This window comes from Penaeus chinensis, chromosome 36 (assembly GCF_019202785.1).
Source record: "Penaeus chinensis breed Huanghai No. 1 chromosome 36, ASM1920278v2, whole genome shotgun sequence".
Lineage (NCBI taxonomy): Eukaryota > Metazoa > Arthropoda > Malacostraca > Decapoda > Penaeidae > Penaeus > Penaeus chinensis.
In genome coordinates this window covers 10,652,696-10,665,491 of record NC_061854.1, presented here as the reverse complement: position 1 = coordinate 10,665,491, position 12,796 = coordinate 10,652,696, and the positions used below count along the sequence as shown (strand labels likewise).

The 12,796-nt window shown below is 32.3% G+C and overlaps 1 protein-coding gene across 5 annotated transcripts in view; it reads right to left on the bottom strand.

The window, feature by feature from the left end:
* Positions 1–3,916: 3,916 nt before the first annotated feature.
* LOC125044686 (ribitol-5-phosphate xylosyltransferase 1-like) overlaps positions 3,917–12,796 on the bottom strand; it is a 21,819-nt gene continuing 12,939 nt past the window's right edge. For 4 of the 5 annotated variants that reach the window (XM_047641501.1, XM_047641503.1, XM_047641505.1 and 1 more), the window contains 8 exons: positions 11,939–12,051; positions 10,875–11,040; positions 10,481–10,644; positions 10,022–10,149; positions 9,586–9,759; positions 6,523–6,627; positions 6,188–6,352; positions 3,917–5,961 (listed from right to left, as the gene is read on the bottom strand). In XM_047641501.1, the coding sequence (XP_047497457.1) occupies positions 5,841–5,961; positions 6,188–6,352; positions 6,523–6,627; positions 9,586–9,759; positions 10,022–10,149; positions 10,481–10,644; positions 10,875–11,040; positions 11,939–12,051 (1,136 nt within the window). In that variant the 3' untranslated portion in view covers positions 3,917–5,840. The remainder of the gene's footprint in view (positions 5,962–6,187; positions 6,353–6,522; positions 6,628–9,585; positions 9,760–10,021; positions 10,150–10,480; positions 10,645–10,874; positions 11,041–11,938; positions 12,052–12,796) is intronic. The other variant, XM_047641502.1, reaches the window with a different exon arrangement.

Here is a 12,796-nt window from a genome sequence, read left to right as displayed (position 1 = left end):
CTGACTGGCATTAGATGAGTTAGGTTAATTTGTTACATGAAATCAGGTAGCATGAAAGATCTGTGCCAATCCATCCACCTCTCATGTTTGCTCAGATTTCTCAATTACCCCAGTACCTCACTTACTTGCAAAACAACAAGGATACAAGTGATATTTTTGATGCATTAATGTAGACAAATTATGGAATATAGCATAAATACAGGTCAGATTTTTTCTTTTATTTTCTTTGTTTTTTTTCATCTTTCTTCCATTATCTTACCTGTGGGCAAATACAAGATGACTCTACCTTTGGTGCAAGATATAAGAGGAGCCTCCTAGTGCCAATTAAGTATACACATCGCTAACAGCTAAAGTCTTCCATACACTTTTTGTCTGTCTTCTTCATTACCATTAATATTAAGCAAACATGTTTTCTTAAAGTATCCAAGAGGAGTTAATCTTAAAGCAATGCAAAGAACTGTATAAGGTGGACTCATAATACACATTAGGTTAACTAAGATTATTTTTATAAAAAGTCAGCTAGTATTTATTTTTGAATTAATTGAAGATCTTTCATTTGTGGGGAATTTTAAAAGCAAACAACCATTTTTTTTTCTCTCACATTAAATTAAATGTACTATAGTGCATCATCATTATCTAGACCTGCAATTGGTCATTAAGTCAATGAGATCACGGCATGCCTCCCTAGCTTACTTCTATGTTCCATTTACTCCATCAGAAATGTCTGATGAGTTTGAGATTGCTTCCAAGGTGAATTGCCATGTCAAAGAAGGCCTACCTATTTTGGATCTGGCCCATTCCTGCAGCCTGTCCCACACCACATGTCGGAAATATTTGAAGCCACAGAACACCTCTATACTAATTGACATTTTGTTCTACTTTTTTGTTCTTCTTCATAATGGTCTTGTATTAAGATCATCTAGATCTATAATTGACTGCAGGATTTTAAAAGCTCATTTTGGGGAGATGAAAGAACTTTTTGGTATGACTAACTACCTGTTTGTTCATTTGTTATTTGACATGAATTTTTTATTTACTGATAATTGTTAGATTATTACTATTTGATGATAGGTCTCTTCAGTTCTCCATATCATCTCCTTCAAATAGCTGAATTGTCTGAGAAATATCTATTGAAAATCTTCCATATTTACTTAAACAAAAAAAAAAAAAAAAAAAAATGCATAGATATCAATACAAAGTCTTTGTGTGGCACCTTGTGCTCATGGGCAATAATCAGTGAAAAAGGATCATACAAGCACTAAATCTACTTTTATATCACAGCATTAATCACAGCAACATATATCTATAGGATGCATTAATAAAAAAATATATTACTAAACTAATACAGAAGTCTGTCAACATATTGTGAATTAATCATAAACAAACTTATTGTAAGCTTTTGAACCCTATGTATTATATATCATAGATTATTTTAAAACTGAGGTATAAAAAACTGTCACTCTTTGGTTATAGAAAAAACAGAAACAGTGTTTTCAACTTTCATCTACTTTCTACATGTGCACAAAGCAAGCTTAAAGTTTAACCCTTTGCCACCTGGTGGCATGTACATACATGCCATGCCATGCCTGGACTATATTCCGGGTGGGATGTGAATAAGTGCCATGGTGCGCCAGTCGCATTTTCCCGTGGCACGTACAGTCATGCCATGCATGCTATGGTGTCGACACGATCCCCGGCAGCAGGACTCAGGCCACTATGAATACAGCCCAGGAGAGAGGGCTTTTGCATCGGAAAACCACCCAGTGGCATTGGGTTAATGTGTGATTCAGTAATAATTTTGCAAACTCTATTTTCACACTTAAAGTACACCTACAACTGATCTGACACTATCTTAACAATCTTTCCAATTCTTACTCCCCATTGTCTTCATAGTCATGCACAGATTGCCTTTTACTATGACATGGTATGTAAAGTTATTTGCTCCAACATCTATACTATTTATAAAAGAAGACTCACACTGAGAGATTTTTTTCTTCTAGGGAACTGGGCTTCTGAGGTCTATATTTCAACCATTTTTAATCATTGTATATAACATTTGACCCCTATTATAATTAAAGGCTCAATATAGACTTTTTGCTCAGTATATAAAAATTATGCGAGTCAAATGCTTGAATCAATGTGTACATAACTGTAAATATCTACAACTGCTTAACTAAATTTATACTGCTTTCATTATAAATAACATCACACTTCCCAAATTAATGAACTTATTTGGACAATGTAAATATTAAATTTATATTTACAATCCACTGAGATGCTGTATAAGCTCTTGCTCATCCTAGATCACTTTTGCACTGGTCCTGGACAGACATGTAGCTCACCACTTATTGCTGCCCCAACAATCAACTTTCCCTCTTAGCATCACATTTATATGCAACTGGGAATCTCATTACTACTTTGAGTTGAATTGCTAATTAGCAAATTCTTAAATATGAAGGCTTCCACACACCAGTTATTGCTTAGAAGTTTTGGGGACATTAGATATATACAACAAAGGAATATACTTGAAATACTTCACACTCAAGATAGTTAATGTGTCAGTGGTTACTTCACCTATAAAAAGATGCTGAAACAGCAATAACATTATATAAATCCTGTCCTTTTTATAGTTGTAACTAATAGCGAATCAATGCCTCAAAAGTCTCAAATACGCGAAGCCCTTCATGATTCAGCTGTAAATCTGGCAGTGCAAATAGCACAAATTCCATGTTACATTACAGTCTTCCTACCATTTAAAACTACTCATAAGCTGTTAGGTATTTATGCTGAACTCTTAAAATGTGTCCAGCAAGCACATTAATTTGGGATGAATGAAATTTGTTGCATTTTGTCATCGACTCTTATTTTTACCAACTAGCAGGCCATTGACTGGACACATGAACCGCAGTGGAGTGTGAATGAGTGAGTGAGTGAGTGTGTGTTCTGTTACATAGTTGTTCTTTCCTACTTGTTTCAATACAGAAGAGCTATGCTCGGATGGTCCCATCTGCTATATTTAAATTATTGTATAACAATGATTATTCCCTATCTGCTGGGTTTAATACCGTCTCCTAATTTATATTGGTATACTGGACAATTTTTACTTTCTCCGAACCTGACTACATGGCCTTTATTGGCAATGAATTCCATTTTCCAAGTACAACTCCATATGAAAATGCTCTCGATGGTGTAGCAGTACAACCTGTAACCTGAAGCTCAGCATATTTGCCAGGTTGGGTCACATCAGGTCCACAGCCTTGTCTTTTCTCACTGGACCACAGGCTCTCCTCGTTCCCTGCCAGTTTACACAGCACACATGTATTTGAGCCGCAGAATCCAGAACTGAGATCAGCACTCCCCAATCCTCCAGCAGACCATGACAGCTACAGCAACTCAGGATTGCCCAGTCCTTAGCCAACTGGAGAGCCTACCAGCTCCCCCGTTGATCTCCACTTCAACTACAGCACACAGCCATACCAGTGGGAACACCCACAACAAACAATCCCCAAAGAGATAAAGACACCAGTGCAAGTGGTAGATGAATACCCCATCTACTATAATGCAACTTAGGAGGCACTGGCATGAGACATCGTCTACTAACCTCTTTTGTAATTTTGCGTCATCTGCAAACATATTCAGATAACTACTGGGCTCCCGTTTAATCCCACATCATTGATGAAAATAGTAAAGATAATTGGCACCAAGACCAATCCTGGAGGTACTCCATTAGTTACTCATTGCTTTGTAAGAGTGCTTCCCTCTAATTACAGGTCATCTGTCTTTTATGAAGGAAGTCTTTCATTCATTCAAGGAGTATGCCTTTCACTCCAACTAGATGTTCTAATTTCCATAATAGTCTTCTATAAGACACCTTATCATAAGCCTTTTTAAAATATAAATATACACAATCCACCCAGCTATCTCATTCCTTTATTATTCAGAAATTCTGTCACAGACACCGAGGAGATTTGTCATGCATGACCTTCTTCCCTAAAACCACATTGTTTATTTGATATATCATGTTTTTCAAGTACTTCAACCCACTATTTCCTAATTATCCTTTCTAACAGCTTTCCATACTGACTGAAATTTCTCATTAAGTAGTTCACACATTTCCTCCTCCTTAGTATAAACGATGTTATTGCTGCTTATTTGATCTCTTATATAGTTAAAGAAGAGCTTTGGTTGATTTGTACATTTTTTTATTAAATCCTGTTCAAAGTCTAATTTTGGATTTCTCATTTCTTCTTATTTTATGCCTTTCATACATTGCCTGAGAACTATGTCTTCTGAACCTTTTTCAGAGGAGTTTACTCTAATTTCCTTGCATTTATCATTGAACCACTTCTGGCCTTTTCTTTTTTCTAGCCCTTTTTTTTACAATATAATTTTGAATATGGTATATCAAAGTTCTCTTAGTCTAGGAATGTTTCCCAGTTTTTGCCATCAAAGAAATCTTTAAGGCTTCTATAATTACCTCTTGTAGTTGTACTTTCCTCTTCTTTCCTTACTTACAATGAGTTTTTCCTGTAACATACATAATTTTAGTTTAATTATTACATGGTCACTTTTTCTTAGAGAAAGGCAGTACTCCATATCCATAATGTCATCTTTATGCTTTGTGAATATTAGGTCAGGTATAGACAGTCAGTCTTGCCCTCTTCCCCAGTATGATCTGTTACATTTTGGAAAAGGCAAAATTCATTTATGACTTTGTAATTTTGCATTCCATGAATCTGGCCGAGCTCTGGGATCGAAACTTTCTGTCAAATTTGATATTAAATTCCCGCTATAAGTCTCTCTTGCATCAGTTTCCAAAAGTTGTAGCACTTCTTCTAGGCTCTTTAATATTTCTTGAATTACTTTTTGGTAATTTTCTTGTGACCATACCAATGTATGAGGTGGCATGTTCGCTGTGGTTATTGCTATGCTTACTCCAATTGTTTCTACCTCAATTGCCTTTAGTTCTACAATGGGGTCTTGAACTCCTTTCTAATAGTTCCTTTCCCTATTAATATTGCTACCCCCCTTCAATTTCCATTTGCCTATCTTTTCTCCAAATATTATAATCTCTGGGTCCTAATGTTACATCATCTAAGGAGGGATCCAGGTTGGATTCAGTGATGCAAGTTACATCTGGTTTATTAATTTCAATAACTGCATCTAGCTTTAGTAGCTTCAAGCATAAACCATCTATATTTGTATTAACTATTTCTATATAATCTTTCAGTATTCCTTTTGGCTGCAAGCTGACTGACTGTGTCTGTGCCTATATGAATCTGTTTGTCTGTGTATGTGTTATGTCCACCTGTTATGTTTGTGTGTCATGCCGGTCTGTCATGTTTTTGTGTCATGTCCGTCTGTCATGTTTGTGTGTCATGTCTGCATGTCATAACTACCTACTGTACAGATGACATGTCTGTATGTCATGTCTAAATCTCATGTGTGCATGTTATGTCTAAGTGTGTATGTCTATGTGTGAATGTCTGTGCATATATGACTGTATTTGCATATGTCTGTGTGTGCATGTGCCTGTGGTATGTCCAGTGCCTAGGCCAAGTTACTTTCCAAATAAAGGTGACAACGCAAAAAGAAAGAGATACAGCATAATTACTTTGGACATAACCTGTATGGCACCAGCAGTACCTGCATTCTTAAATTTCCCCAACACATTCTATTATTTTTACATAATTCATTACTGTTGTTTCTTGACACAAGAAACCATTAAAAGACTTCAATGTCACATAAAAGCATTTACAGACTAGGTAAAAATCTCTCTACCAATTAACAGAAGGTAGAGAGAGAGAATCCAAGGTACAAACCAAAAGTTTGTTGTTCCTTCAGCCATGTAATAGATTAGATGATATAATGGAGATGAACCTGTCCCTCATTTTCAGCTTGAACCATTCATACCACTGGAACACACGTAATCTACGAAGAGCCTTGTACTGCTTGCTGAATCTGTAAATGAAGCATTCGTCTACAGACTGAGTGTGACCAAAAGAATTGTCTAAGAATGAGAAGGGAAGAGGAAGAGGACTAGCAACAGAAAGAAAGACAAAGAAAAACCGCAGGAGATGAGAGAAGTATTTGTATCATAATATGAAATACTATGATTAAATGTAAATAACAGCTGCTGCCCTTCAGATCAAAGCTAAAAGCCTGGTTTTCAGGGGAGCTAACTAACCTGCGTTCCTTAGCGAGAATTTTAGGTAACTGTTCCCATGACTTGACGAAGATTGCTGGAGGTCCGTGTTTCTTTAACAACCTCCATGGGGATGTGTCACAATGACCTGGGGTTGCTACATCTTCTATTACAGGTGTACTTCCAGCTGACATTGATTCATATACTCTATGGAAAGTTTAAAAATACTTGTCATTATTAATTTTTCAGTCATAAAGCAAATATGAAAGGGTATGTTTGTCTGAAAATCATGAACTCATCCTAAATACACACTAACTCTGCTGTATTTTATGCATATTTGCTGTGCTGCATTTCATTATCATCTTTTAAAAATATACCTATATGTTTCTGTGTTCATCCCAGCAGGAGAAAGTGTCAGATCCGACTGCAACAGAGACCAAACATACTCATTCATTGATTCAGGTGTTTCATTTGGCAGCCATCTGAAAAGTTAGAAATCATATAAACACACATTCTTTTACACCACACAAATTCATTATCTCATGCCACAAAACTCCCGAGATTATAGAGGCCATAGAAACTCCTTTAACCCCCAAAGACCACAGCTGCTCAGCCTAGCTTGCCCCTCTCCCTGGCCTCATCCACAAATAACCCTAACTTTTTAAGCTTTACCATAAGTAAATTTGGTCCTTCATGCTTGAAGTGCTAGAATTTAGACGTGAAAATATATATCTAATGCTGGTATGTCAAACAATTCTTAAAAAAACAAACAATCTGCAATTTGACCTGCCTATAAAAGAAAATATGAAAACCTCAGGAAATTCTGAACAAACCTTATCCTTTATAATAACATGGTAGTTACTTAATAAATACAAAACACAAAGAATACTCAACAGTTTTTTAACCCACTGCCTACAGGTTTATGTACTGTCCACTTTATTTTTCTGTGAATTTTGTTGCACGGCCACTAAAGAGTCAATTAGTATACCCTTGTAACTGTACTGATTTCCCCACTCCTTGAATTTGCAGGAAAATAGTATTATTAATATACTGCTATTAATAACAATACAGTTACTGTTACTACTGACATTATGATTATTATAATGTTATTATAATACTAATAACAACAAAAGTGTCAAAATAATCAAAAAGAATATTTCAGAAACAAGTGAGATAGGTAGGACTAATAACACTCCTTGGTGATTACGCACTAGTAGGGCTATCTCTGAGTAAAAATAGTAAATAACTGAAATTACAGCGAACATGGTATGTATCTATGGTATCCACAGCCAGTAGGTTAAAATACCGAGTATCATATATAATTATTTATATATATATATATATATATATATATATATATATATATATATATATATATATTTATTTATATATATATATATATATATTTATTTTATATATATATATATATATATATATATATATATATATATATATATATATATATATATATTTATTATTATATATATATATATTTATTATTATATATATATATTTATTATATATATATATATATTTATTATATATATATATATATATATATATATATATATATATATTTATTATATATATACATATATTTATTATATATATACATATATTTATTATATATATACATATATTTATTATATATATATATATATATATATATATATATATATATATATATATATATATATATATATATATATTTATTTTATATATATATATATTTATTTATATATATATATATTTATTTTATATATTTATTTTATATATATATATATATTTATTTTATATATATATATATATATTTATTATATATATATATATATATATATATATATATATATATATTTATTTTATATATATATATATATATATATATATATATATATATAATTTATTATATATATATATATTTATTTTATATATATATATATTTATTTTATATATATATATATATTTATTTTATACATATATATAAATATATATATATATATATATGTTTAATTATGGTATAAAAGCAGTGAAAATAAATATTTACACCAAAAATACTTTACAGTTATATCTATTCAAAAGGAGGATGATATGCCAAAGTTACTTAGATATATAAATAATAATAATATGAACTAATATGAACAGAGTTTTGTGTTGCATGCATGGCCATACCGTGATCCTGGCTTCTTGGGAAAAGTTTGTTTTATGCCAGAGAGCAATTGTCTAGATAGAGGAATGATTAAACATCTTCTGTTCAGAATTTCCTCAATAGTATGCCAAGTTTGACAACTTGTAATTCCAGTTCACCCTAACAGAATGGATAAAAGCAAACTACTATTACACGAGAAAACACATTGTTTCACATTATTAGAACAGCAATTGTCTCTAATGCATGAATCTGCAGATATGAACATATCAAGACAGGCAATTTATAATCTGAGAAGGAAGACTTTGCCAAGGACAGACACGATGCTCAAGCTTACTTTTAAAGCATCAAGAACAAGCATCCAGAACTCCTCCAAAACACATCAATAAGGACCATCCAGCATTGCCTTTAGAAAGACCTCAGTTTGCCTATTGGGAACATACTTATGAAGTGTCTGCTCACTAAAACTATGTAAAAAAGAAAAGAAAAAGAAAAAAAAAAATTGCTTGATGTATCAGTGCTAAATACTATCCAGTTGGAAGAAACTGGTGAGGGGAGCAGTAAAGTTTGTGTGTCAACCCCTACTCAAGTTCACGCTGCAATCCAAAATACACAGTCAAGACATGCAGACAGTATATTGGTTTGGGATTCTTTCACTGGGAATAAGGGTAGGAGAGGTCTATATTTTCTTCTAAAGAATGTTACAGCAAGTGAAAGTGATGACATTAACTTATTAAGGAAACATTTGTCAGTACTTTGGGGAATTCTTGAATATCATTATTTTATGCACAATAACACCACTTGCCACCAGTCAGTCAATCTAAAAGTTTCTACATGGCAGTGGCATTAATGTATTAGAGTGGCCAGGTAACTAACCTCATCTGAACCCTATATAAAACTCTTGGATTGGCATGAAGAACAAAGTACAAAAGGTCAAACCTAGCAACATCAAACATCTGTTGGAGACACTAAAGAATCTAGTAGTTCATATGGATGTCTTCTATTTTGTCAGTCTTACTGAATCCATGACAAAATGGCAGAAAGGAACATGCTCAAGAACTAAAAACCTACATTATTAGTCAAACAAACTTTACATTTCATTCTTCTCCAAATATCAATGTAAACTTTTTTTTGCAGGCACTGTATAAGGAAAGAAACTTTATTTTCCAAATTTCTTCTTACTTAAAAACAAATCTTTCACACTAATGTTAAGCTTCCTAGGAGATGCACATAGTACTGTAAGTAATACAACAATATAGACTGATTGCATAATAACACAGATTCAGTGTCAACCTACTTTTCTCTGACTGATATGAAACAGTTGTTGGAAGCGTAGGCATCATTTTTCAGGAACTTATGAAGGGCTATTCTAGAGGAGTTAGGATGAAGCGTTACCCTCAGGTTACACACATACTTTCTAGGAGCCTCTGGAGATACCTGTTCTTCTTCTATGACAGGAAACTGTCTGTATCTGGAAAGCATGATTGTAAATGCCTATATATACCTTTTAAAAAATCAAATCTTCCACCAAAAGTTAATACAAAATGTAAGTCCTTTTAACAATAAAAGTAAAGAATTGGTTTCATTACTCTACCTGAATCAATCAAAATCTTATTTCATTTCTCTACAAAAACAATTTACATAAACTTAAATCAATATAATGCAAAAACAATTATTTCTGCCAGCTATCCAGATATTCATAAGATAGTAAGTTCACCAAAAGAGATACTTACGTTGCAACACCAAGAGGCCACTGGTAAAATGTCTTCTGATCTACTCTTGGGTCATCATAGGTCAGCAGAACAGTTACAACTGGACCCTTTGGTGACACATAGTTGAGCACCCATTCATTGTCACACTTCTGTTCAGGGAGAGAGGGAATAAAATGGCATAAGAAAAATTCAAATCTCATAATTTAAGGTCCCCTGATAGATACAGAGAATGCAAAATCCTCTATTCAATTAATATGACTTTACCAAAGCCAGTTTTTACTATATAGTTAATCTGCAATTGTACTTGCTCTTTTCCTCCTTTCCCTATCATTTTCTCACTATCTATCTCTTTCTCACTCACTCACTCACTCACTCACTCACTCACGCACTAACTCACACACTAACTCTAATTTCTACCATATTCATTGTCCTTCTCTCCCACCCTCTCTAATATATCCTTTCTTATTTGTAATACTTTACCTCATTTCCCAGCATAATTAACATAATTTCAGGAGGCATGTCCCACATCTTCAAATCATTAAGCCACTGTTTTGCATCCTTTATCTTCTCTGGAGTTCGACCATTTACAACCAGAACAAGGTATTTTACATCACGTGGTACAGTTTCTGGGATGACACCAGGACCTTGTGGGAAGAGTTGACATAAATAAATACAATATATTTCCATGAACAACAATATATATAAATACTCAAATGAGTATATCCACTACAACCTAATATTCTGTACATTCTAAATAGCAGAAAGTGATATATCAAGTATACTAATTTGCATAACACATACTGTATCTAAAAATTATCAAAAATTAATAACACTGGTGATACAAATCATACATTTTTAAAATTAAGTATTTTACCTGATCTATATCTGAGCACAAATGCAGGCATTCTCAACTCCCCAACAGTAGCACCAGGCATTGTTTCATCTAAACTTTCTTCTCCTTCCAGGATATGTTGCCATAAGTAGGATCCTATTGCAGCTTTCCCCCACACTTCTACCACAGGAATATCTACAGAGGCAAGCTGTACAAAGGGGACAGGGAAAGCAAGAATACAGTATTTACAGACCTGATACGGAAAACTTGGCTTCCTCTTTGGCCTTTCTGTAAGCAGTATGTTTCTCCATACAAAAAACAGTATTTGAACCTCTATAATGTGCTGTCTTTTGATATTACATAAATCTGATCATAATTTACTAGGATTCTTGGAGAAATTCATCAAATAGGTGGCAAATAATTTTTGGTAGCATTAACCTTTTTCTGTATTTCAGCACAAAAGGAGTGTAGTTTAGACCTCAGGCCTGATAATTTAGTCAGTTCTACATCAACACATCATGTTTTCTATAAGTATTTCTAAACATTTCTCAAAATCTAAATCTTCCTATTTTAACAAATGGTGATGAAATTAATAGTGTCTTTATTAGAATATAATGCATTCATTCTTGAATTTTCACACATCAGTCTCTCATAAGAGTCTGAACACACTATATCATCATCAAATTTCCTTCCAGCAGAGAAATTTCCAATGCCATTAGATATTTTGTTACAATTATTTTGAAAGATCAAGGCATATAGAAGCCTCTACAAGAAAATAGCAAATATCACCACATATTAGGAAAGTAGAGCTACATATACTACTAAAGCAAAAGCAAATATTACACAAAAAAGATTTACAGTAATATGACGCAACTCAAAGTATATACTACATTCCTTCAAATCCTTTAATAAACATATTAACTACACTTTCAACCAAATGTGAAAAAGACAAATATAAATATCTCCAAACAAGGTTCAAGTTCCGCATTTAAGTGTGAACCCGGCTGGGAAAACAGACCAAAATAGACTAAAACATTACATTAACTTCAGCCAACGAAAACCCAGAGAAATCTCACATACAATTCCCGATCCCAGCAACTCCTTACCAATTTTGCTTGGGCCGCATCATTCCACTTCACCTCAATATCACGAACGACATGAGGCTTGACATCTTGCTGAGCCATGACAATTGCTGCCTGGTTCTCCCCAATGTCAAATTCTAGAGGAGAAAAAATTGTGTGTAAATTTGAATACACAATAATGATAACAATAATAATAATGATAACAATACAATAATAATAACATTAATAATAATACCAATAACAATATTGATCATAATAATAATAATAATAATAATAATAATAATAATAACAATAACAATAAAATAATAAAAATAACAATAAGAATAACAAAAATAATAATAATAATAATAATTAATAATAATAATAATAATAATAATAATAATAATAATAATAATAATAACAATAACAATAACAATAAAAAAATAATAACAACAATAACAAAAACAATAATAACAATAACAATAACAATAATAATAATAATAATAATAATAATAATAATAATAACAATAATAATAATAATAACAATAATGATAATAATAACAATAATGATAATAATAATAACAATAATAACAATAACAATAACAATAACAATAGTAATAATAATAATAATTATCATCATCATCATCATCATCATCATCATACAACTAATACTAATAATAATGATAATAATAACAATAACAATAACAATGACATTGACAATGACATTGACAATGACAATGACAATGACAATGACAATGACAATGACAATAATAATAATAATAATAATAATAATAATAATAATAATAACAATAATAATTATTATTATTATTAAAATAATAATAATGACAATGGCATTGGCAATGGCAATGGCAATGACAATGACAATAATAATAATAATAATAA